The 27,998-nt window shown below is 40.6% G+C and overlaps 1 protein-coding gene across 2 annotated transcripts; it reads right to left on the reverse strand.

The window, feature by feature from the left end:
• Positions 1-60: 60 nt before the first annotated feature.
• On the reverse strand, positions 61-27,962 carry si:dkey-12j5.1 (probable assembly chaperone of rpl4). Of its 2 annotated transcripts, none has more exons than XM_034128083.1 (11): positions 27,786-27,962; positions 27,520-27,632; positions 27,247-27,393; positions 22,893-23,045; positions 21,584-21,693; positions 21,357-21,480; positions 20,027-20,119; positions 19,319-19,387; positions 13,962-14,015; positions 8,087-8,239; positions 61-763 (listed from the first exon to the last, which is right to left on the reverse strand). In XM_034128083.1, exons 1-11 carry the CDS (start codon positions 27,847-27,849, stop codon positions 578-580), a joined length of 1,266 nt encoding a protein of 421 aa, XP_033983974.1. In that variant the 5' UTR covers positions 27,850-27,962; the 3' UTR covers positions 61-577. The 2 variants fall into 2 exon arrangements, with proteins under 2 accessions (XP_033983974.1, XP_033983973.1); XM_034128082.1 differs by having other exon boundaries at positions 21,584-21,696.
• Positions 27,963-27,998: the final 36 nt, after the last annotated feature.

A 27,998-nucleotide genomic window follows, 5' to 3' on the forward strand; every position in this document is an offset into this window, starting at 1 on the left:
CTGAATAGCATTAAAAACTTGCAATACTAGAAGCCTTACATAAAAAAAGACAGCATTAACTGTTTGTTGGCAGACACAGTTTTATAATAAAGCCCACTTCCTGTTGAGATATTTCATTTGTCTGCAGTCTGAGAAGGAAACACTGCTACTACTGCTGCTATCGTATTAAAGAAAGATAAAGTAATTAAACTGAAGGTGTTTTTGTTTGCTTGTAAAAACCAATGTGTGGGTGTGTATAAGAGGTAAAGCATTCGGAGGTGTTTTGCTTTTGCTGCTGGTAAGAAGTAAAGCTCTAAAACTGATTTCTTTCATCAACATCTGTCAAGGAGATTAAGGGAAGCATTTAGTCAAGTATGAGCTTATTTCACCAAACGCATTAAACAACTGACTGAAAGAGATTTAGGAGACTGCAGCTTTTAATGCCACTCTTTTTTTGTGAAACTCACTTCAAATTCCATCTCTGATAAACTGGTGTAAAAGGATAACCAGCACAAAAGGCACTTTAGAGAGTGCACTACAACCTTTCACTAGAGGGAAGCAGACGGAAATGACAGAATAAAAGTAAAGGAGGCTGTGGTCAGTGTTCCATGGGTGCCTCTGCAGCATCCTCCTCCTCCTCCTCCTCCTCATCACTACAGGGTTCATAGTCTTCATCCAACAAAGGATCTTCCTCCTCTCCCTCTAGCTCTCCTCCCAGATCACTGAGCAGCTGTTCCACATGCTCCGACATCGGCTGGTCATCACATCGCAGCTTAATGTACAGCTGGGGAACATGGGGAAAGAGAAAAAAAGGGATGATTCAAGTGCGTAATGGGCTGGCAAGTAGAGTGGAAAAAAACAGCACATTTTTAAGTAGAAAGTAGGTTATACAGCAAAAAATGGTGAGCGGGAACATGAAGTGAATTATACTGCAGAGGCATTACACAAAATGAGATATGGTGAGTGAAAAGCTCTTGACTGAGGCTGCAGCCACACGAGGACGATAACGGTCGTATCTGCTACAGTTCTCTATCAGATAGCACAAGGCCGACATGGAAACGCAGATAACGATAACGGGTCCCAAGGTGGGTAGATCTGTGGACGAAACACTCTGGGGGGCCAAACGGCTCCGTGATTACGCCCTATAACGATCATTTCCTGATAACGATGACGCAATAGCCCCAGTGTTTCGAGCCAGGTCCCGGTATCTTGCAGGACAGTGCACCCAGCAGGAGCTTCCAGCTAGATTGGATCGATATGGACATAAACGCGAGTGAAGTCTAATCGGACAGGAGAGGAGACACGCAGCTCTGCATGATAACCTGCAGCTCCGCCCGCTGTGATGGAGCGATGAGCGGAACAAAACACACACTTCAAGTTAGATCATCACCCTTAGCTATTTTAATTACCTCTCAAACTACCGACATTTTTACTGTCGGGTCACTCATTACTGGATGAGCCAGCTGCATGAGACCACGGATACTGACGGGTTGTCAGGAGAGGGGGAGGAAAAGAGAGGCTCCGTCCTCCGTGTATTATTCTTATATTATTATATAGTCGTTATTCATTTGTTTTAAAGCTCAATAAATAAAAAAGAAGACCTTTGACTGGCACTTTTCTAATTTTGTCCGGAAGATTTAAACTTTAACGGACATGTTGACCGGCGAAACCCCACCTCTGCTGCTAAATCCAGCGCGGAGAATAAACAGAAGGGCAACCATGGCAACCATGCATGCGCGAGAAGTCTTCTTCGCTGCTTTTGGTGTATTTTGTGGCAGAAGTACAGCGCCACTTACAGGCCCGGCATATGTACTACAGTGTCTCCAGCGGTTCGAGCTGTCTCGTGTGGACGGACACGTTTCTGGTGTCTATTGCGTGTGGACGGAAGACTTTTTTGATAGCGATTTCGGTGCGTTTCCGTTATTGTCCTCGTGTGGCTGCAGCCTGAGGCTCTTCCGTTGTGTCACCGAAGATAACAGTACATCACTACAGCATCGGTAAGCAGCCGCTTGGAGTTGAGGGAAATGAGCAGCCCTGAGGTTTTAAGTCTCCAAGTGCTGGTTAGAGTGCCTGAAATATCCAACAGCAGCTGCATTCTGTCAGCGGAGGCAGTCACGGCTCACAAAACGCTGGTAAACAGTTTTTGTCTTTCATTTGGCAAATCAGCACATTTGATACACCGTTCAGCTGCACAAGAAACAAAAAGACCATTTATCTTCCTCTGGCTGCTGCAACATGCATGCGCACACACGCAGAGAAATGTATCCTGAAGAACATATGGTTATGTGGCGTACATGTGCACGCATACACACACTATCAAAGCCGTTATCTCAGTGAAATATGCCGTGAAAGAGCGAGATAAAAAAAAAGTTCTGTTCTGAAAGCAGCCAGCAAGTTTATCTCTGTAAAATACTCTGCTTGTGTGTAATTACTGAACTCAAAGTGAAGTTGGGTGATACAATTACTGGAGCTACCACCAAAGCATAACACTGGGTTTCTATGTGTGCATAAAAAGGGCGACTGAAACAGCAATTTATGCTTTTCAGAAATACAACTAGGAAGAAAAGGAGGGAGGGAGAGAATGGCTTTAAGTCCCATGAATATTATTCCATTTAGTATTACAGAACACACATGCACACACACACACACGGTCCCTTGAGCTCAGGACAATAAGCAGCTGAGTGCCATCATTCTTACTAAAAGTGTAACGAAGCCAGGAGAGTAAAGAAGAGTGTGTGCGACTGCTTTGCCCCAGGACTGGTCTCTAAGCAACAGCAGGTCCTGACAGGAGACACACGATCCCATGGGAACTCATTTGGAGGGTAAGAATCTGTAATGTGTGTGTGTGTGTGTATATATTTAAGTGGATGCCATCTCTGAGCTCCAGGGAGGTAGAGCGTGACCCAGGTCCAAGACACAGGGTCTGATACCACGGGAGAGCCAACCCTCATAGCCTCCTTTAAGCCACACACACACACACACACACACACACACACACACCACACACACACACACACACACACACACACACACACACACACACACACACACACACACACACACACAACACCACACACACAAACACACACACACACACACACACACACACACACACACACACACACACACACACACCCACACACCACACACACACACACACACACACACACACACACACCACACACACACACACACACCACCACACACACACACACACAGCCAATGTCACTCTGAAATGCTTGGAGATGTTTATCCACAACAAGCACTCTGAATAAAAGTTGGGTTTACATTAGTCCTAGCTCAATACTCAGGATTATTGCACATTACAGTCTTAAGAGTTAGAGGGTGTCCTTTATGCGCATAAGAGAAATAGTGTCAGAAATAAAGTGAATTCGAAAACAAAGAAAACACATTGTTCTGCGAATCTGAATGCTAAGTGGAAATCGTATTTCTACGTGGTGATATTTGCACAACAAATCAATAGCATATTGTCTGCAGGATAGGATGTGATTATTCATTGTGATGCTTTCGGCTAGCTAAACAAACAGGCGCTATTCTTTACGCACTCCGAGCCGAAAGCTGCTGAGATCAGCACCGCTGTCGCAAGAAAACACAGGCATTTCTCATTTACAGCAGCCTATGTTTCTCTTCTCACTTTCACGGCCCAGAGAGCTGCCTAGAGTGGGAGGGAAGTGTATATGTGTGTGTGTGTGTGTGTGTGTGTGTGTGTGTGTGTGTGTGTGTGTGTGTGTGTGTGTGTGTGTGTGTGTGTGTGTGTGTGTGTGTGTGTGTGTGTGTGTAATTGTATAACTCTTTCATGGTCCACTTTGCTCTACTTTCGAGTCCTAAGTCACAGCCCAAAGCACACTTGACCACCACCAGAACAACTCGAAAACGCACACACTATTTTACACTTACACACAAAGGGGTGCAAGGACACTTCTGTCCTCAGCAACAACTCGCAATTTTTTTTTTGTAGCCATGTTAGCTCCATGGCTCTAGAGGTGGCAGTGTCAATCTGTCAGTCGGTCCACTGCTTTTGTTCAGACTGAAAAATCTCAACACCTTTTGGATGAATGGCCATGAAATGTTTTACAGACGTTCATGCTACCCAGAACATGAATACTTCTGACTTTGATGATCCCCTGACCCTCCTGTAGTGCAACAATAAATCTGACACACAAACATCAGCATGTAAACATTAGCATTTAGCTAAAGCTCTGCAGTGCTCAGCCTCAAAGAGCATGGCAGTAGACAAGCATGGCAGTAGACTTTTAGTCTGGTTTATACTCACATGTGATGTGGTTTCAAAATGAAAAAGTCTGTTTCACATATTAGACAAACAGTCACTGTCAATGAGAAACTGTTAGCATAAGGGATGTAAACATGGTCAAATGTAATTGATCTCAAAATGTTGAGTGGACCCGTTGCAGCAGCAATTTATCATGGAGATTTTTAGTTCTTACTGTATTTCTCTACTTATGAATCTGGTCTTTCCCTTTGCTATTGTATGTTCACGTGGTAACTGGCATAATTCAAAACAAGGAAACCAATTTGAAACTTTAAATGTGATTGTTATCTGAGTTTACAAACACGATGTGGCATACATCAACATGGCAGCATTCACGGGGAAGACTCTTGCAGAGAAAAGCCGGGGAAGTTTGACTTCGTGATAATGACAGTAAAGGCTCCAATCCTCGGCAACAGAATTGAACAGGCCTATGGATTTTAATACTAAACCGAATTACTTTCGCTCAATCTGCAAAATGCACCGAGTGCAAGTGCTTCTGGGGCCAAATGAGGTCTCACCCTGTTTATGGACATTATATTGCAGCCTGGAAGGGCTTTAGACTTGGTTAATAGGAATAGCCATTTTTTGTGGAAAAGTAAGAAAGAAAGTTTAAATGCACCATGTAACTTAAAAATCTAAATTATGCTTTCATTAATGTATGACCCTACAATTCTTTTATTTCTGTGGATGCATAATATAGTGTGTTCCAGCATAGATTATCTGTAAATGCTATCTTTTGTATAGCATGCAGCAGACAAAAGAGTAATAATAAGCACTAATGTACCCTTCATCCCTTAATTGATTTTTTACCCCTCTTTCTTTAAAGAAACCTTTCTTGCAGCTCAGAATAAAGACCGGCTGGTTATGTAGTGAAAGCCTAATCATTTCATCATTGTTCACATTCTGTCTAACACATATGATTGAATTCCTCTTTCATTTTACCTCTCCTTTGATTTAATTTCCTAAAGCCTTCATTCTTCTGGCTTGTCTCCTGACCATTAGTATTACCTTGTGCACTTTGTCTTTGACTTCCCTTCGCTCACACTACTTGTACATTCACATTTGTATCCAAATTACCTTCCTATCAAAAAGGTAGAAGCCTTTTTATACTTTTAATATTGTGCCTCCATGTACTAACGCGTGTGATTTTTTGCAGAATAGTGCGAAAAGCTTTAGCCCCTTTCAACGTCCCTCTGTATCCTGAATCATGACCTCCCTAAGTCTTTTTAAGACCAAACACTACTCGACATCTCTTCATTAGTAAAAGCTATATAACATAAAAAGTGTTCCAATAAATGTTCCTGCTCCGACTTCACTCTGGCTGTGTGAAAAAATACACATATTTCTTGACAAGGGCGTGACACTGGCTGAGATTAGACTTTCTTCAGTGTGAGCAGGGCATGTTGCTGGAGTCTCAAGAGGGCTGAAACTCTCGCTCGCACGCACGCACGCACGTACGCACGCATACACAGACAGACACACAATTTAGCACTTCAGTCCTTTAGTCACATCCTTCGTAGGGAAAGGCATTAAAATTACATGACAAGCACACCTTGGACCAACCCGACCCACAATCTGTGCTCATGGGATACCCTTTCAGCCCCATCAAAAAGTAAAGCGTTTGACCTCCGTTTGCCCTAGCTGCCTCTGTGCACACTCACGCACATGTACACACTCACACACACTAACACAGGCTTACACACATATAGAACGCTGTCCTCTGTAGATCCTTCTTCAATCGCACCCTATCTGGCTGAGACTCAAATTCCATTTCACGTCCGGTTTACTATTGATTTTACCCTTGCCACTATTCACCAGCTACACCCCCTGCACCCACACACACCATCCAATTTGTTCCCTTCCTCGCCCCCCCTCTCATTCTCCCACTCCGCTCGTCTCTTACACTTCTTGCTCGTCCTCTCAAGCCATCCAAGCATCATTCCTTTTTAGAGCATCTCAGCTGTGTGAATGTGTGTGTGTGTGTGTGTGTGTGTGTGTGTGTGTGTGTGTGTGTGTGTGTGTGTGTGTGTGTGTGCGTGTGTGAGAGAGAGAGGCGCACAAGTATCGATTACAGAAGAGATGAATAATGAAGACATTTCTTAACAAATAATTAGATATGCAAGTTGGCACACACAACCATAATTAAATATGTGCATCCACATAAGGTGCTCCTACGCATACCCGCATGCTTTCTCTTTCACAGTGCATGAAACACACACACACACTAAAGTATGCAGAGAAGTGGACTGGCGCCAAAACAAGCCGTTGGGCTTTGAGGCCTCATTTACATGTTGGAGCCTATTTTAACTAGAAGACTGACTCATCGTTAATAATTAACACTCACAGTGACGCTCAGAAACAAAGCTCTGATATAAACAAGAGAGAATCGCAACTGCATGATGTATAGATGCACACACATATGAGTGAAAGCGGAGAAATTAGAAATTAAGTGAACCATGAGTGGGGCTGTTTTCTTTTCCACATTCCACTTCACCTTTTCAAGGTCTTTGTGCATTTAACGCTCACATTATTCTGAGCCTGTTGCTTTACTCACTCAACAAAGAAAAAGCTCTGCTGTTTACTTGTCACGCTCTGACGGCTCACCCAATGCTTTTGTCAGTCTTTCACCTTTTTATTCCTTTGCATTCTTTCTCTCTGTGCAAAAATGATTAGCTACTTGATTGTGCCTATTTCTCAAGTGTTTTCATTCTTTATTGAGACTCAATACAAAGCTTGCAAACTCAAATCTACAAGCGCTCTGTGCTATTCTTTTTCTTCTCCACAGTTTCTTCCATTCTACCTCTTGGCAGCTGAAAGCCCACCTCACTCCTGTGTCAGTTGTGGACATTCCCACTGGATGCTGGTTAGACAGGCTTGTCACTACACTGCTGGCCAGAGAGACAGACATCAATATATTGCCACTCTGCTGCCCCTTCTCATCAGTAGGGGAACACGATGTGGCAGGAGAGCAGGAGGGGGGGTGGGTAGCTGGACGGGAGGGGGGGAAAGGAGAGGAAAGTAAAGAGAAAGGGAAGAAAAAATAGATGGGTGGGGCCTGCCATCCCTCAGTCTGCACTGTCTGATTTACAAGCCTATTGGATTTTAGACTAACATGAATCACGGCCCCATAGTGGCATTGCTCCTTGACAGAATGACAAATGAATGAGACACATCAAATTCTGTGTGCGCGTGTGCGTGTGTGTGTGTGTGTGTGTGTGTGCAAGCAAGGGGGAATGGGAGAGAGACAGGGGTATATTTAAACCTCTTTGAGAATGTGCTTGAAGACATTTCTGTGGTAACAATGGAGCTTAGTTAGAACCCTCTCATGTTAACAGTACTGCATGTTCTCCTTCTCTGACAATAACTGGTTCTCAGGAGTATTACCTATTGTGACAGTGTAATGGATGTTACTATTTGTGTCCACAGTTTCTATGTGCAGTGATTGAGGAAGTAAGTAAAAGTAGCAATACCGCCTTTTGAGAATACTACATAACGAGTTAAAGTGCTGCATTTAAAAGTATCTAGGTCTTCCATAGAAAATAGTACATATGGCTCTCGGACAAATGTACTGATGTAAAAGAGTACTAACAGTTCCTCTGAAATCTAATGTAATAGAACTATAAATTATCCTGAAAAGGAAAAACTCAAGTAAAGTATTAATGTCTCAATTGTGTATTCAAGTAAAGTACTTAATACATGGTAAATAATGGTAAATAATTCAGTTGTATTCATATGTATCAGATGAACTACAGTTTACTGTATCATTCAAAACAAACAATCGTTGGTTTCGTTGGCAGATTGTATGACATGCATTACCTTCTTAGCATTGGTCAGGTACGATCTGGCCACCTCCTGCAACGACTTCCACTCCTCCGTCTCCTCCTCCGTCACTTCTCTTCCCTCTCTTTCCTGCAGTTCTTTGGCTTTCTCCAGCTGGAGGTAGCACACCCAGCCGGAGAGATACCACACCTGGGAGGTACAGAGAAAGAGAGGCGGGTTATGGGGGACGTCAGGCACAGAGACTCAGACAGAGAGAAAGTGTTTTTTGTTGCAGTAAGTGAGCTGTGTGAAACAGATTTGATACCCTCACAGAGCACGGCCGCATGAATTCCCACGTTCTTTTTCTTTTTCTGGTTTCACACATAAAACATGGAATGACACGGATGCGAAAGCAATCCATCACATAATAACAGTCAACAGTCAACCTGATCTAATGCTGACATATTCTTTACTCATTAAATAATGCACATAAATGCAAATACTGTAGGTTTACAATTAATTTAAACCTGACTTGGCCATCTTACCATCTGTCGCTTCCAATTTATTTTTCTATCTTTCATTAGCAAAAAATGTAATAACTTTGTTGAACCATATACCAACACATCATTTATGAAAAATAAAAGCCCTCAGGCACACATCTTTGCATTTCAAATCTTATCATACTCACAGGTTGTGTTGTGTACAATATTAAACTTCCTGATTATTTAGATAGACTATTTTTTTATCTTATCTTTATCTAGCTGTAAAATATTTTTGGACTGCTTTGTTGTGTCTTGATAGAAATTGTGAACAAAAACAAAATGTGATTTGGGAAAAAAAACAACTCAATCCCGAGGCATTTTTTAGAAAGCTGGATTACAGTAGTGGGCTAACAAGCGAATTCGGACTGAATTCTGGTTTTCTAATTACACACTTGTGACTATTTTTTAGCAAGGTACATCACCATGGTTACTTCAGCTCCATACCTGATGCAGAGAATTAAAGGCAAACATACAAAGATGTTTCCTTAGAAATCAACGCATTGGAAAAATTGCATCACTATTTCGGTTCTACTTTATTCAAGCATTATGTAAGTTAATTTGCTACATTTTTACAAGTAGAACAAGACTATCATCTTAATTTAATACAAAACTTTGGACCCATCCATGTGGCAAATGATAGTGGCTATTTTTGTAAATTCTTCTAAAGCCTCATTTATTCAACATGCCAAGAGCTGGACTGGATTGGACTGGAGAGTAATCAGATCAATCACACAGAAACACAAGATAATGTCAGGAATAATAGATCATTGTGTCGTTCTAATAGATTAGCTGTCTTCCATTATAACACTGTAGCCCAGCGGTGTGAGGCGCGCCTCCCCGGGGGGGCGCCAGAGAGCTTCAGGGGAGGCGCAGCGTGAGAAAAAAATTACGAGAAATCTAGCTAGTTAACTTCAGCTAACTTTATGCGAGTGGCAACATGGATCGATTTTTTGTGAAGTTACCTAAAGTGAGAAAGGAGACAGCGTCTGGCAGAAAATGTCACTTGCACACTTTTGGCTGTCTGTGGAGACCGAGTTCCCCCACCTCACCAAAAAGGCTGTAAAAGTGCTCATTCCCTTCACCTCCATCTACCTGTGTGAGTGCGGGTTTTCCGCATTGACTTTGATCAAAAGCAAGTACCGGTCAAGGCTGCAGCCAGAGGATGATCTGCGTTTATTCCTGTCTCAGTGTTTCTCCAATATACAAATAGCGGCGGCGCAGCTATTATTAAAATAATAATAAGTGGCGACCCTTTTTCATTTTTGATTGTTTGTTATGTGGATTTGTAGTATTTGTGTTACTGTATGTTCAATAAAGGTGTATTTTGGCTAAATCTTGAGACATTGCCACTGTATGTGCTAGGCAGGGCCGATTTTTGGCATAGGCGACATAGGCGGTCGCCTAGGGCGCCAGATCTGGGGGGCGCTGCGCTGGTAGCTCTGGGAGGGGAAAAAACATTTTTGACCGTTCGCGCTCATCCTAATTTTCCGCCTTGACGTATATTACCTATGTCAATACGTTTCTGTTTTTGTAGTGTATTTGTCTTTTGTAGAGATTTTTCATTTATTCTTTATATATAAAATCTCGCCTAAAATCTCGCCTAGGGCAGCAAATTGGCTAGAACCGGACCAGCCCTGGTACTAGGCCTCAAGAGCCTTTCTTGTGCTGGCAGACACATAAAAACAAATTGGCGGGGCGCACCTCGCACGTGCACACACTAAAGAATTCCACGCGCTCCACGCTCACATTATGCTGGGCCCACGTGCCTTAGCACCGCTGCTATGACTCCATCCTACGGGAAACACTGTGTCTACATTGCATCCCCGCATCACAGTCGGAGTCATTTCAAATGGCGTGCTCAAAAGAGAGAAAGGTAGACAGCGAAAACAGAGCATTTAATGACATTTTCTCTTACTGGACCTCTTTGAAATGCAATTGAATACCCCTGCATTATAACAACGACAACAATAATAATAATAATAGCAATAATAATTGGGAGGGGGGGCGCGGCTGTTCTTATGTTCTCTGAGGGGAGGCTCACCTTCCCACACTTTGAAAACCCCTACTGTAGCCTATTTGCCAAAACTATTCAATTTAATTTGGATACTTCCTTAAATACAGGAATATTGTCGGACTTTGAAGCAAGTAGGCCCCTTTTACAGCAGCCATTTTGACATCTCATTTCCGGGTAAACACGAAAAAATGACATGCAATTAATGTAATTACGGGGGCAGGGGCCCAGGGCCCATACAAAAATGTCTGTTACCTGGGCGCCTGCTCAAAGGCTGTTACCAGTTCTCTGTATTCATCAATAGTTTTTCTTAGCTCAATGTATTTGCAAATATTTGGTAATATTTTAGCCTGTTCTGTTGGAGAAGAACAACCCTTGGCTACATACATGACTCAATTCAACAGAGCACCTTGTAGAGTTGGGAGATACCAACCTCTTAACTGGCTGATTGACCTTATTTTAGCACCTCATGAAATGATGCAAAACAAAATCAAAACTAGCACATTTTGAAATAATCATAACCCTAACCCTGCTCCACAGAGCTCAAACAATGCGGAGGCAGAATGTTAACTGTAAGTTAGTAGGCTGATAAACAGCACAATAATCTTGCCTTTTCTGTAATTAAACCTCTTCTTTCACCCACATAATTACATACTCTGTGTCATGCTTGTTCTTTCACCTCTAAAATCAATCATGTTCAACTCTCAGTGAAATGGAGGTGTGTGTGTGTGTGCCTCTCATCGAAGGTCAAAGTTCACTCACCACCCACTGTTCCTCAAGCACAAATATTTGCTTTATTCATTATTCATTGAGGGCAGAGGCAGAAGGAACCTGAACCTCTGCCAAATCAACCATTTAGCTAACAAACACATCAAGCATACCACACTGAATTCAGAATTGCCACTGAGCATGCCGAGTGGGAGGCTACACCCTGCAGCCATACTTATCAGAACAACAGCAGCACTGGATAAATGTAGTAATGTTGCAGAACCAGCAGTAGGACATTTATGTCACTAAAACATTTTCTGTGAATGCAGAACCTCAAGAAAACGTGTTGTTTAAATATGTATATATTAAGAAAGGGTGAAATAAGGTCACTTAAAGGGGACCTATCATGCAAAATGCACTTTTGTACGTCTTTTATACATGAATATGTGTCCCCGGTGTTCCAGGGAACTCACCAAGTGTCAGAAAACACAACCCTCTCTATTTTCCTCCATACCCAAATCTCTAAAAAAGGGGCTGCAACGGATTTGATAAAAACTGATCCAGATTTGATCACTGTCCTGACGTCAGGACAGTGGCGCTACGGCTATTGGGCCAACTCCACCAATCAGGAGGAGACAACCACGGCATTGCCGTTCGAAAGCGCTGGAGACGCTGTAGTACATATGCCAGGCCTCTAGATGGTGCTGTTGCTCACAGAATCAACCCTTGCTAAAACAGATCTAAAAAATGTCAAATAGAGCAAAATGAGGCATGGCTAAAATGCATGATCTGTTTGGTATTTTGAAAAAAAAAAAGTATAAATATGCCTTATATAGGTATGGTCCTACACTATATTATTCAAATATAGCATGATAGGTCCACTTTAAACATTTGAACTTCCTTAATAACGAGAAACCAATGTTTCTTTAAAGCTGGTCTACCACTAACAGTTGTGTATGTGGTAAGGTGGCTTGTACATCCACACAAAATCCACATCCACACAAAATTAAAACATGAGAAAGTTAGCTAATTAAGAACTTTAGAGGATTCACTCTACCCTACCACAACCCCACACAGAAGCACACAAAATCAAATAAACGCTGCGTCTGTCAATCAAATCACTGAGGCTATTGTCTTTTTAAAGGGAAGGCACATCTTAGTTCCCATATGGTGCCGCTAAAGGAAGAACAAAAGCATCATGAATCAACTGAATACCTTTGAAACAAGATTTGCAAGGAACCAGCTGAGTTGTTTGTGCAGACTTAACAATTTATAAGTAAGGCTCCAACTTTGAGATACGCAAGAGCAAGAAGTCGGAGGCGAGAGCTAACAATTTATCTCCTGCACTTAAGAGAGGAAATAAGAAAGAGAGTAAGACAAAAGAGGGAAGAGAGAGGGGGAGAGGAGGGGGGGAGCAGGCAAATGTGTCCGTCATACACTCCTGACATCACTAGTATGACTCCGGCATAAAACCTGTGGTACAATCTGCCAAAACACTGTCTGACCATTCCAAGCGGTGACTGTATGCATATGTGATTGGCTACGGGCCAGCTCAAATCAAGTGTCACAGCTGTGTCAGTCTCTGGAGTGAGTTTAAAAGTGCAGCCCCCCGATGACTGCTCTCAATCTGTCAGCTGAGGGGTGTGTGTGGGAGGCTGAGCCTGAGGGGGAGTGGGGGAGGAAGAGAGAGAGAGAGAGAGACTGCTGTTCTCCTCTATCTGACACTCAGTGGTACACCTTCACTTAATCTGCCACTGACAGTGGGGATTTGAGCACACTGACAGTGACAGCACAAACTTCCTACTAAAGCGCAGAAAGTACTGCCATTTACATCACTCTTTAATAAGCAGTAATGCAAGGGTGTGTGCACATTTCTTTGTGCGCACACACATAAACAGTGGCTTAGCAGAAGCAACTTAGTGAACAGGTTGAAGTGTGCTCCTTCCCACAAGTATCCATACTGTCTTATAATAATGAGAATGCCTGCAAGGGGATAACAAAGGCGTCACTTAGTCCTGTGCCTGGGCAAGTCACACACACATCACCAAAACGCACTTTGCTCAAGAGTCGTCAATTAGTCTGGAAACATTAGCGTGATAGTCGGACTGAAGTAGGTCTGACACTGGGTTCGTATTAACACATTCCTTGCTAGGTGTGATCTTTTGTTTCCTTTAACTCTGGATAATCACTAAGGCAAATTGATGAAGCTGTAGAAGCAGTTGCTAAGAGCTTGAAGTTGTTCACGTTTCATTTGATATGCAGATTTGAGACTTGTTTCTATGGTCACCGCACAGCTGCATCAACCTCATCCACTCTTTCATCCCTACACTAATGTTTCGTTGCTATGTCTTCATGGATGTAGCTAACTTGCTATCAAGGAAACATGTATTTGTTTGCATAATACCAGACCAACTGATATAAAATGCTGCGCTTGTTTGGCCTCGTCAGCCACCATTCAGGCTAGAGATAGACAGGCTGGAAATACCACACCAATTAATCAAAACATTTGATAAAAATAACGGATTGATAAACTGCTTCATTTCTGATTTCTGAGTTGACTTTCAGGGGCAGTAAAATCTGCCTTTTCAAACAAAATAAGAAATATGAATGAAAGCTTATCACCACATTTCTTTACTAGGCAAAACAGCTGGGCCATTATTTCATTGCTTACCTGGACGACTTCATCGTCCTCTTCCAGGAGACCCTCCAACACATCTACCGCCACCTGAAGCAGAGAAAGACAGAGAAACAAAGAGAGAGAGAGAGAGTCAATAACATGTAACAATCATCGGACAATATCATCATACAAATAATAACATTAAAGGTTTAACACATTCATCAGTACACATTCATAAATATAGCCTTGACATGAAGGTACAGACAAACATGTCGTTATTGCACAAAGTGTGTGCATCTCCCAGAAAGTGCGATCAATCAAGAGTGATCAGAGGATTTGATAAGTGTCTATGAGGTCAGTGTCCCATACACAGCACTTCAATACCAAACAAGACAACAGACATGGCTGTCGATAGACACACTCACCAGTGCTTATCGTACAGTCAATAGTCACTTTGGCTGCTCTGTTCGATAGCCCTTTTAATCTATTTACATCCATTAACATATCATCTATTCTTAAAACTGGTATAACTCTAAAGGATGCATAATCAACTTAAATACCAGCCTGACCCCTCTTATCTTTCATCCCCGTCCCTCTCCTTGAGGTCTAAAATGAGTTTAATTTTAGGTGACCTTTGCCATCGAGCGTCACTCTCTGGGTCGGTTTCTGTGGGAAGTTTCTATTACAGAAAGCAGACCTTGGCTTGAGGCTGTGTGTTTGTTTTGCTCTGCCTCTCTCCTTGTGGATGCTGTGGTTGTGGTTGGTGTGTGTGTTTTTGTGTGTTTGTGAGGCCCGAGGTGATGATGTATTGATTTTTGTCAACTTCAGGTTGGAGGCGACTGTTAGCCAATCACCCATGGTGAAGGGCAAGAATAAAAGACATGCACGTATCTGTGCACGCACTGACACACTGCTGCATAGTCACACACTACAACAAAGCTACACACAGCAGTGAACACAACAAGCAGCACTTGTTTCTTGTTAAGGCAGACTTATTAGCTGGAGAGCTTCCTCATTTTCTTTTCCCTCACGCTCTTTGGAGTTCTCTCGTCTTTTCATTAAGCCTGTTTGCTTCCGGTGGCGATAAAGAGGTCAGTTGCCAGGGAGTCTCAGGTTAATTGAGATTATCTCATTAAGAGTGTGCAAATGTGCATGTCAGGGAGTCAGTTGATTGATTGCTGGACCAATTATCTTCTGAAAACCCATTGTATTAAATTAATTAATGACTGATTAAAAATACACAAACAAAAACACCTAATCCCAGTTGATGATGAATAGATTCATGTCCAGCGTCAGAGTTATTTACTTGACTTTCACTGCATCACACACAACCTAACACACAAACAGTCGTTTGTGCTGGGCACTAGATATAACAGATAAGAATAAAGATCTGTATGGGTTTTAAACAACTGATAAGACAAGCCATTTTGGAGCAACAAAAATAGAACAAGAGATATCTGGGAGCAATGATAACCAATATATCATCTCCAACTGTACTGCTTCCTAACTACACTGGTCAACCCGGGGGCTAGTGATTAAAGATTCAGAGATTCTTAAACCGCTTCACGCTCTAAACAACAACAAGATTAATATTCGCGAGGAGATAAGGGGAAGAGAGGGGGACTACGAGGGAAAAAGTGTGAAAATTAGAAGGAAGGGCACAAAAAGGATCTTAATAAACAATGCAAAACTGGTCCATGAACAGAAACAATGCACTGTAAAGACACACACACACTGTAAAGACTATACATACATGCTGTCCTCTTTATTTAAAGACCTCTTACAGATTTAAAAAAGCAACTCCTGGAAGCCACTCATTGATAATGGCAATTTGTTGTGTGTTACATATATATATATATATATATATATATATATATATACATATACATATATATACATATACATATATACATATATATACATATACATATATATATATATATACATATACATATATACATATATATACATATACATATATATATATATATACATATACATATATACATATACATATATACATATACATATATACATATACATATATACATATACATATATATACATATACATATATATATATATATATATATATATATATATATACATATATACATATATATATACATATATACATATATATATACATATATACATATATGTACATATATGTGTGTGTGTGTGTGTGTGTGTGTTCCAGGCAATTATGTGTAACAGAATGATTTTACCAGAGCGCACAGCAGTGACAGGAGAAAGACAAATCACTTTACAAGCGAGGGCAAACCGTATCTTCAACACACAGAAACCCATACAAAAATGCAAACACACACGCACAAACACACACACTCACAAACACACACACACACACTCACAAACACACACACATGCACACCACACAAAAACACATGCACATCTAAACGCAAGTAAATAAATTCTTGGGATGTCAAAGCTAACAGTTCTTTCAAGCAACATTGGAAAGTACAAGCTGCGCTCCATCGTGAGCTAAATTGAAGAATAGAAATGTTCAAGGAAATACATGAAAGCAAACACGAGTGACCAGAAGAGTAACTAACCATCATCTGCGTGCGACTACTCTGAAGAGACACGTCAATGGCTGCCAGAGGAGGCCGTCTGTCTGTCTGTCTGCTATGTGGCATGTGAATTCTTAGTGGTGAGGGGTGATGATGATGATGATGATGGTGGGGTGTGTGGTATATGTCTGTGTGTTTGACAGTGACTTGAGAAGACTGTAGACTCTGAAGCCCGCATAGTTGCCACAAAGCACTTTTGCTAAAAATTCAGGCAACATGTACGTTTAATAAAAAAAGATTGATAAACCTTTTTTTTTTTTTTTTGATTCTTGAAACATGATTTTATGGCTAGTCTTTGAAGTTAGGATTAAATTAATTGCTGAAAACTTGTTTAAGCTGATTGTTTAGATCAACCAATGGTCCAAAACCCAAACACTTATTACTCACAATGCCAAAAAGCAAAGAAAAAACTGCAAATTGTCCCTTGGGAGAATTGTTGGTGTTCTTGCTTGAAAAATGATTTATAGGATTAAGAGATTTAAAAAAAGGGATGTGATTGACAGATTGATTATTCTACCAATCATTTTTAGGATTGGTTCTATCTAAGCAGTGGAAAAATATATAACATATCAGTGTTTCCCCTACCATTGTCTTGGAGCCCCGCACCACCCCTGAAATTCAAGGTGTTTAAAAAAAAAAAAGAAGATTATAATTATTTTTTATATATATATATATATATATATATATATATATATATATATAGCACCAAATTGCAAATAATCTATATCTACTGTCACTTTAAACTAAACGCTTTCATTTTAAGTTAGTGTTTTTGACCCTAAGAAACACTGATGCATTAATCAATAACAATAATCCACAGCTCCTCTCTCTGCTCCAGAGGATTAAAAAATATATATCCCAATGCCACCCCCCCCCCCCCCCCCCCCTGCTCAGGCAGCACCCCCCCAAAGCAGTAAACCTAGGGGAAACACTGCATATGTATTTGCAAATACGATGCTGCTCGTCCTGCACTTCTATATAAAATAAGTATTTTAGGGATTTCTTTGGAGAAGACACACAACTATCTATTTTGTGATATATCGTTTCCATCATGCTATACAGTTATTTTTCCAGAATAACTATGGAGATAATATCATAACAGCCAGATATTTTGGCAAATGCAATAACTCTATTATTTTTTGCCAAATGACTAATTTGCTCAAACTATATAATTGGACTGAATGTACAAGCCCAAACTGCAGTCATCAGACAAAGAGCTTAATCTCCAACAGAGAAACACAAATGCTTTTTGGCAAAGAACAAAGTAGTTCTACCACTTTTACTATTCTAAATTAACTGTTATTTAGCACAAATAACCACATTCTCTAGGCAGGAACAGGAAACTCAAATATGCCTCGTACCGGTATGTTTCTTTGGCTTATACATTAAACACAATTTCAAAGCTTGGCTGAGTTTGAAAGAACAAACTGAAAAAATACAGGCAAATGGAAGCACTCTGGCACCCTGCTAAAAAGGTGGCCTTCAAACTGATACAGAGTGGAAGCACACAACTTTATACAGAGTTTAGTTGTGAATAGCTATAGTCCATAGGGAGAGATAAATAGCACAAAAATGAGTGAGGGTGTGTGCATTTGACAGTGCAGGAGAAGAAGGAAAGAGAAGAGGGTATATTCATCCTGCGAAGTCCCAGTCTGGGAGAGACAGAAAGAAAATAACTTGCTTCTACTTCACTCCCATCCTTAAGCTCAATTTCCATCAGACCTTTCACATAGCTGATAGCCAAAAGCAAATATGTCCAACCTTGCCCATGGATGTGTGTATGCCTGTGCGTGCATGCATACAGCAAAATAAAGCACACACCTAATATGTGCTGTTTGCGTTTCTGTCTTGATGACACCAAAAGGAGTATGAAGACAAATGACACGTCAGAAACTGTGGACCGAGACGTTACATTTTACTGATGCACATGACAGCCCATCTCCCCAACACACACACACACACACACACACACACACACACACACACACACACACACACACACACACACACACACACACACACACACACACACGCACACACACACACACACACACACACACACACACACACACACACACACACACACACACACACACACACACACACACACACACACACACACACACACACACACACACACACACACACAACACACACACACACACACACACCACACACACACACACACACACACACACACACACACACACACACACACACACACACACACACACACACACACACACACACACACACACACACACACACACACACTTTAGGAGTGATGGGAAAAATGGACACTGTTCTCATTTCCTGTCTGTAATGACCATAAACCACTCAACTAGAGTGACTACAAATTAATCACTGGATCATAACAGAAAATAGCTGAACCACCGCTGGTGTCGCAGTAATCACAGAAAATGACTTGAAGCCTTAATGACTGTTAGGGGTTTAGCCCCGAACTGAAGGCATGGAGCCACTGATTCAAGGCCATTCATTCTGGAAATTAACGTGTGATCTAGAAGTGCGCCGTATCACAGATATGGCAGCAATTCATTAGACTACAGCATCCTTCCTTTTTTTTCTTCCTTTCTTCACATCCTTCCTCCTGTGCTGCCCCTTACCTCTGTCCCTCTCTGTAAATACCACTCTTCAATTATTGACACTGAACTCTGGAAGGGATAAAGACCAAGCATGGCCTTTCCACCTTCACTGCTATTCACTAGAAGCACATTCATATCCACACACAAACACACACAAATGCCAGGCAACCCTACTAACAGGAAACATACAAAGACCAAAAATAGCACATCATTTTACCTCAAATTCCTCAGATTCAAGGAGCAGTTTGGCTGTGGTGACACGTGACTCGTATGGAGGGATCTCATTCTGGGGGAAAAAAAGACAACACCGTCATCTTTACAGTGTTTACACAAACATAGTTCTTCCTTTGTCTGATAATGCCACGATCCAATTTCAAGGTACAAAACATTCTGCAGCTATGTGGCTGTTAATCACAGCGAAAGTGTGGGCAGGCTGGGTTCAGATCAACCTGCTCCTGAAGATAAGAGTCACAGCAGTTGTGCCACTGGGATTTTTGTCTCATATCAACACCCCCTTCCGTCTTATTTATACCACCTTTTCTCAATATTTGAATGTAAACGCAAGTGCCATTTATTTGGTGTAGTTGAGAACCTACCCTGCGTTGACATTAGAGCCATTTATTTCTTATTGCCAAATTCCCTGTAGTCCCTTACTTATCCTTTATACACTTTCCTGGTTGCGCCTTGTGCTTTCATATCTGCTCTGTGTTTACACAGGCACATAGACAAACAGAAAAGCACACAGGTTTGTGAAGTATTTGTTCCATCTTTTTATTTTTATTATCCCTTGCTTCATTATCTCTCTCTTATGTTTGTGCTCACTGCAAAGCACACTGTGACAATCCCGTTACATGAAAGTGCTTTATAAATAAACTGGGATCTTATGGTTGCTGTCAGAAAAATACGAAGCAAAGCTCCAACTCACCTGCATGTCTTCGTCTGTGCTGGAAGAAGCTGCACTCTGTTCCTGTGCAGGCAGCCACAATCCAACACTTTTCAACAGGTACTCTTTGCCTTCCTGAAAACAGTATAAGGCATATAGGTGTAAATTCATGTGTATATGTATGACTGTGCAACTAAACCCCAAAATATATCATATGTATACACACACACAGATGAGGACAAATTAGCTTAAAAGGAAAGATTTTTAGTTTGCATCACTTTTACATGCTGGATCATGAAAGCTCCATATATGTCAATGGCCATTTGATATATAAAGACTATTTTATTTTCAAAAGTATCACCTGAGTATTCAAAAATAGTTGCCGGTTGTGGGATGCTGTAGTGTGACTGGAGCGAGCCTGACCCCTACAGCTTACAGCTAGTATTACAGATCCACCTCATTCCACAGATCTCTTGTTTTCCCTCAGTTTGGTGATGTAAGAGCATGAAGTACTATTTGCGGTCATTTGCTCCGCTTTTTAGATAGCTACACCTGCCAATAAAAAAAAAAGCTCCTTTCTATTTCCAATGCAAAGGTCAGCCAGGATGATCTAAAGACACTGTGAATAATGTTCACTATGTTCTTACTTCCTGTATTAACTGGTTTCCAGGTAACATAGGGAAAGGCTTATGATATTTTAAATATGAAATCCTGTCTTTACAGTAAAAAAATATTACAGCTTAGGAGAACTGGAAATTGTTGAAAATGATGTGTTATTGAACTCAAAGACACATTAGTGAGCTGAATAAGTCAAATTTCAAATACAAAATGGGAAGCATTCTTAAGCATGCTCTACAAAAGTGTCTTACAGAAATGTTTGGATTGAATGTTGTCTGCCTTTATTAACAGTTAGTAAATCAAAAATACATAAAATATAATTAACAAATTGTTCCAAAGTCATTATCAGATACTTCATGCTGTGAAGTTCTTGTAGAATATTTTCTAAATGAGTCCAGCAGGCTGCTCTTCCATCTCTCTCTCATTTATCAGATGACTCTATGACCTCAATGATCTGCCCAGTAATTAACATTCCTATCGGCTGACCTATCTGTGTGTGTGTGTGTGTGTTAACGCAAGTGTCCATCTGCTGATTAATGGCATACAATTCAATTTGTTCCGAATAATTAACTCAGCAGATTCTCACTGTAATGTGGCGATAACTCATCCTGTGTGTGTGTGTGTGTGTGTGTGTGTGTGTGTGTGTGTGTGTGTGTGTGTGTGTGTGTGTGTGTGTGTGTGTGTGTGTGTGTGTGTGTGTGTGTGTGTGTGTGTGTGTGTATATGCATGTGTATGCATGTGTGTGTGTACTGACCTGGTTTCTCTCTGTACTGAACAGGTAACTTGCCATGAGCTGTAGAGCCTCAGGGTTGTCATGGTGATACTGTAATGCTCTCTCAATTAGCTCTTTGCATTTGTCTCCAGCCCCCTCTTCCATACTACATTCACACACAAAAAAAATAAATATATATATCAATTCATTACCGAGGCAGTAACAGGAAATGGGATTATACAAGTCAAGAGTTTAACTGTGTGATCTACCAGAGGTCGGTGAGATAAATCTCTGCCACTGAGCAGTAGGCTACACAAACATCCTTCGCTGTGGGGAGCTCAGCGTCTTCATCTGCTGGGGCAGCAGCTGCAGCCTCAGACTGCTGGAGGAACAGAGAGCAGATGACTTAAAGATTCTTTACTTGTAAAAAAAACAAAATAGTGAACATGGCATGCACATTTGTAATATTATTAACAATTAAGTTATCCAAAAAACTGCACAACTTCCCTTCTCTCCCAGATAAACCCTATCTAAGTCATACAGGTAATATTTCAACATATTAGAGAAGAAAAAGAGCAGTTGTAAATAATGACATTAATGGTGGGTGAATTCCATTTAGCTACACTGGTAGTGTCAATGACCAGGACCCTAACTTCTTACTGGGACACTTAAATCTAAATGGAGCCATTGTTTATGTTGTAAGTGACAGCAGCAGCATTGCTTTTCTTTTTATACAATTCAAAATATCAGCTATAAGAAAATACCTTTGAAGATCTAAATTATACAAAAAATGTGTGCCTTTCCTTGTTATCCTTTCTTAGCCAAAATCAAATTATGCTAGAAAGTCCTCTGAAGCAGACTCCTAGAATCATGCATATGACTTATGTCCCTGCATAGCAGGACTGAAATCCAATATTTGGTCTATTTTTGGAAGTACTCACAACTTCAAAAATTCCAGAACCTATTTTGATAGCCTAACTCTCGGAACTACTTTAAGTAAGCTCCACACTTCCCAGCAACAACTGGAATATGCCATACTTAAAGCAATAACACTTACACTCACTGGAAAATACAGAAACAATGTCACTCTAACAACGGCTGAGCTCATTAACAGATACTTCAGAGAGAATCAGATACATGTTTGTCATCAGGGACAAGCTTGAAGAATTTAAAGAAAAAACCTGGAACCCATTCCTTTTATATTTGGAGTAAGGTTGTTGTGTGGAAAACACTTAAACAGAACTAATTGAGAGGGAGGAAAAGGAAAAGCTGGTGGTAACTTTTTGATATTTTTGCATTTGTTTAGTATTTTGTGTTGTTTGAGCAAATTAGAAGGTGTTATAAATTAAAATTGCTGTATACGATGAGCATGACAGTGCTTTAAAATAAAAAAGTATTAATAAGTAAAATGATCAAGATACTGTGTAGATAATTATTCATATATTGTTCAACAGCACCCTCTTGAATACCATTACACTAGCATTAAGCCTTGGGTGTAATGGCATTTCTGCTTAGCTCATGAAGAGTATGTATATATAACCATTGAGGGAATGTAAGTAAGTATAGCGCTTTACTCACTGTGATCTGGGCTTGTTTTTCCAATGCAGACAGCAACACTTGTATTCCTTTAGTGTAGAAGTCCACAGACTCCTGGCCGGTGTTGATTTGTCCTAGATACATGTACTTACTGTGGCCTACATCTGGGCTCAGCTCCACTGCACGCAAAAAAGCTTAGAGATATTTGGTCAAGGAGGCTCACTCAACTCAAACAGAATGAACATTTAACAGGGTTTAAAGGTCACCTATTATGCAAAATCCACTTTTTCATGTATTTTATACATAAATATGTGTCCCCTCTTAAGAGATTCTGAAAGTTTTGCTCACTTTTTGTCCTGATCCATTTATATAAAAACCTGTCTGAAAATGAGCTGATCAGATTTTGGCCACTTTATGATGTCATAACGATTTTTTGGCTTGTGTAACCATTAGCCAATAACCAACCAAGGTAACCCCCGCCCACCTTATCACCTGAATCTCCTCCTAGAGCGCCATTGTGTTCTTTTTAACCAAATATCTCTCATGGGGCTTTCACACCAACGCGGTTCCAGGGCCGGTTCGGAGCTAGAGCCTGAAAAGCACAGTTTTTTCCTGTTCACACCGCAGCGGAGCCGCCACTAAGCTCCGAAACCCGGTGCTTTTCAAGCAACAAAAAATTGTCGGTCTAGAGGCAAGAACCGCATACGTCTCGCTTACGTCGGAGGCGCGGGCACGGACGGGATCAACCTGAGCAATAATAATAATAAAATGGATTCCAGGATACTCTGCAACTTCTACAGGTGCACGATAGAGAGTATCCTGACTGGCAGCATGACGGCCTGGTACGGCAGCTGCACCGACCTCAATCGTAAGGCTTTACAGAGGGTGGTGAAAACTGCACAGCACATCACCAGGACGGAGCTGCCATCCATGGAGGACCTTTACTCCCAGCAGCTCAGGAAGAAATCACTACGGATTATCAAAGACCCCCATCACCCCAGCCACAAACTGTTCTTTCTGTTGCCGTCTGGCAGACGTTACCGCAGCTTCCTGGCAAAGACAAGAAGATTCGGAGACAGTTGCTTCCCGCGGGCAGTGAGACTGTTAAAAAATTGAACTGCTGAAACAACTTCAAAACATTCATCTGCTACTCAGTAATATGTATCTAATATCTAATATATATCATTCCAATAACTTGTATATAGACTCGTACTGCACTATTCCACATGCTCACTTTATTTTATAACTATTTTTCTTTTTGTATTGCTCTTGCTATCTGTATTGTTATTATGTTGCATTGTTGGAGAAGCCTGTGACATAAGATTTTCAACAACATAATTACTCTGTAGCTATGTTAGTTTGACAATAAAGAACCTTGAACCTTGAACTGTTTATGGCGAGTATGACAAATGAAAGTTGTAACAAGCAGTAGCGCTGACCAAAGTGACTAGAACGCAACCACACACTTATTAAAAAAAACACACTTTATAAAGTCAGGCAACACTAACCAGGCTTAGTGTGATTCTGTTTATTTGTACCTTACTTTGACCATCCGTTCGCTGTCATTGATCATTGTGGAGAGCAGGCAGACGTTTTGTTTTGTATTATAGCAATCAATACATGGGCTGCACAGGTTGTCATGACTCATGTCCGACTATCACAAGTAGAATCATAATGAAAAATATGCCGGTAAAATGTGCCGGCGTATGCCACAATAGGATAGCAACAAGTAGTCAAGAGTCAGTTTAGCTTTGGTTGCTATGCTAACATCACCCATTTTATACCAGAGAAACTTTCATAACAGTGTTGTGATGCCAAACAGCGGGCAGCACTGCAGCGGTAAATGCAGCTGAAACACATTAATAAACCACGGCATACAGCATTCTAGGGCTGTGCAATTAATCGTATTTTAATCGCAATTACGATTTTGGCCTGCCACAATTACGAAAACAACTTAATCGAAAAAAAACAATTATTTTGCTTTGCTAGGTTGTGACATATTTGATCTAATTAATTTTAGTCTCATTTATTTGTATTTATCATATTTATATATGTTTAGTAGCTTGTGGAAGTGCGCTCCAAAATATTTGTTGATCTTGTTTATTGGTATTTATTATTTTGATATTATTTATTTAAAATGTATCATTTATTTTATTTATTTTTGTATTGGTTTTTCAGTTGAATTATACGTTCAGGGTAATCAACAGTTAAAAAGATACTGTTCAAATTATTATTTGTATTTGTTTTAAAGTTCAATAAATTGATTTTTTCAAAGTCAATGAATAATCGTATTTAATAATCGTGATATCAATTATTGACCCAAATAATCGTGATTATGATTTTTGCCATAATCGCACAGCCCTACAGCATTCCAACTATCTGTTCTTCGACGCACGAAATTCTTTATTATTCCGCCGGGTTATTTTGCTGCTCTTCTTCTCCCACATTCCACATCGCAGAAACTCCGTTCAAACATCAAAACGTTCAGCTCAGTCGGGAATCGAATGCTATTACTTTTCTAATTCATAACTTTCATAATTCCAGAGATACATCCCATAATTCATCACATTTTTAACATGGAAGTCAATGGAGAAACTCTTCAGACTTGAAAAATCTTCATGCGAATTCAACTGCCAACTGCTCCTTCATACTTTCACTCAGAAACCTCTAACTTTAAAATGTTACACATCTTTCTGACATTATTCGTGTTACACAACTTTTAAATCCGATTCATACTTTTAGAGATATTAAACATTGTTCAGACCTTGGTAAAGAGGCCTTCTTCAGATTTAGAGTGTGTGATGTCACAGCTAGAGTGGAGGACAGATTGAAATTCGCCTTCATATTTTTTTTTTAAACCTACCATAATTCCCAAACCCTACATTCCTGAGACATAATTTTTCATGAGAAACGTAGGAAAACATCTCGTAGCTTGAAAAATAAAAATAAATTAAGCAAAATAATTAAACAAAATGCCTCTTGAGGGCATGAAGTGACAAAAATGTTCATGTCTCCATTAAACCCCATTGTAAATTCAGCCTCATCTTTCCCCACCACAGCAGCCGTACACCTTTAGTTAATCTGCCAAAAAGGCCACATTATTAACCCGAAAGTACACAAAAAGTACACTTCAGATACTCAAGTTCCTTTACATGCTTCACGCTTTGAAATTTCACCGATATCTGTTATGGTTCTTCAACAAAACGTTCACATGTAAGAGGTTTATCTCTCATTCAGAACAATGAAAACTTCGCTTGTATATCACCGGTCCATGCCTCAACAGCTTTACACCAAATCTGAGATCTCACTATAGGCTGTTGCCATGGAAACGCATCCCTCGCCATAAAACACGATGTCGCTGTAGCTCCAATGGACACGGTCCGGTCGTCCCACAATCTTCACCTGTATATCACCTCTCCATGCCTCAACAGCTCTACGTCAAATCTGACATCTCACCATATGCCGTTTCCATGGAAACGCATCCCTCGCCATAAAACACGATGTTGTCGTAACGCCTATGAAAAGGGTCAAAACAGCACCAGACTTCAGATAATGGTTAACGGTCCAGCCCTCAACAGCTCTACGTCAATTATGGGGTGTCATCATATGCCGTTTCCATGGAAACGCATCCCTCGCCATAAAAGACGATGTCGCTATAAATCCTATGAAAATGTTCAAAAAGTGCTCAAACTTCACATGTGTGCTAACAGTCCAGCCGTGAAGACATCTACGGGACAGTTTTGAGAATTATTCGAATGCCGTTGCCATGGCAACACAATGCTCACCGTGAAACACGGTTTTCTCATAACTTCAGTGAAAATGCTCCAAACGGCCCAAAACTTCACAGGTTTGGTAACGATGCAGCCATCAACGCATCTAAGCGTATTATGGGATGTCATCAAATGCCGTTGGCATGGCGACAGATCATTCGCCATCAAGTTAGTTCAAAAGTTTGCAGTTCAAATATTCTGCTGCTTTTCCAAGCCTTTTTACTTTCTTTTCTTCTCTCATCACACATTCAAGCCCCCAGTGTTCATGTATCATTTCAATCTAAATTCTTCACTTTCTTCTTACACATTACATTTCAGCATAGCAATTCAGCGTCAGCTTTTCAGCATAAAGCATTCCCACTAGCAATTTCTTCAGGAATTGCATTCTCTAGTTTTCATCTAAAGTAACAGACAGAGAATCAGCACTTTTTAAACAGGGCTGAAACAGAGGGGATTATGGGATGCTACAATGCATAATTGTTTTGGTATTTCGAGCCAAACACTTCAGAGACATGTTTTGTATATAACTGAGAACTATAATATATTGATGAAAAAGAGTATAATAGGGGACCTTTAAATTAAACAACTGCACATTCAAAAAAAGAATAAACCTGCATAAAGGATATTTCCTTAGCTTTTTCTGTGTCTCCTAGTTCAGAGCAGATGTGTCCCTGCATGTCCAAGGCTTGTAGGTTTGAGGACTCCACATCCAGGGCTCGTTGACAGAAAAGGCGAGCCATCTCAAAATCAAAACTGTCCATGCATTCCTCTGTCTGTACAACAGATAATCACATGGTATAATAAAAAAAACATGCACAAGATAATCAGAAGTCAAATACATTTCAAATGGCATCACTATTTCTGGTTAGTCTTTGTTGTGTATGTCTTGTCAATATCACCTTTTCGAGAAGCTGCAGCACAGAGTACTTCTCAGCTGACTTCTTCTTAGCTTTTTCATGTGCTCTTAGTTTCATTCTTTCCTGAGGTGACACTCCAACAAATCTTGGATCCACTGGTAAAAAATAAATAGAGAGACAGGGTTAGTTTTAGCTTATTTGGTCTGGTAACGAGTTGGAATGTAAAGCAAAGCATGACTATTTGCTGTATGATAGGTTTAGGCAACTGTAAATAACTATCAACATGTTGAATCATTGAACAAGATTACGGTTTGGGTTGATGTCTTTCCTCTTCGGCTTCCCTTTCTTTTTGCCCTTAGCCTGTCCTCCCATAGTGGTGGAAAATATGTCTTATATTTTCCGGAATTCTGTCTTAAACACAGACTTTCCCAAAGTGTGAATATTACACGCGTGTAAAGCAAGAAAGGATAGCAGTACGCATGCTCTGTTTCGTCACTGGGTGTCTGCTACGGAAAGAGGTA

This window comes from Trematomus bernacchii, unplaced genomic scaffold, assembly GCF_902827165.1.
Source record: "Trematomus bernacchii unplaced genomic scaffold, fTreBer1.1, whole genome shotgun sequence".
Lineage (NCBI taxonomy): Eukaryota > Metazoa > Chordata > Actinopteri > Perciformes > Nototheniidae > Trematomus > Trematomus bernacchii.

Bases quoted from the DNA above. Each gene is read 5' to 3' on its own strand.
- si:dkey-12j5.1 (XM_034128082.1), bottom strand. From the start codon at position 27,849: ATGGGAGGACAGGCTAAGGGCAAAAAGAAAGGGAAGCCGAAGAGGAAA. The intron at 27,394-27,519 runs GTGATATTGACA...TCTGTTGTACAG, and splicing joins TGCTGCAGCTTCTCGAAAAG to ACAGAGGAATGCATGGACAG. The intron at 21,481-21,583 runs GTAGATCACACA...GTGTGAATGTAG, and splicing joins ATTTATCTCACCGACCTCTG to TATGGAAGAGGGGGCTGGAG.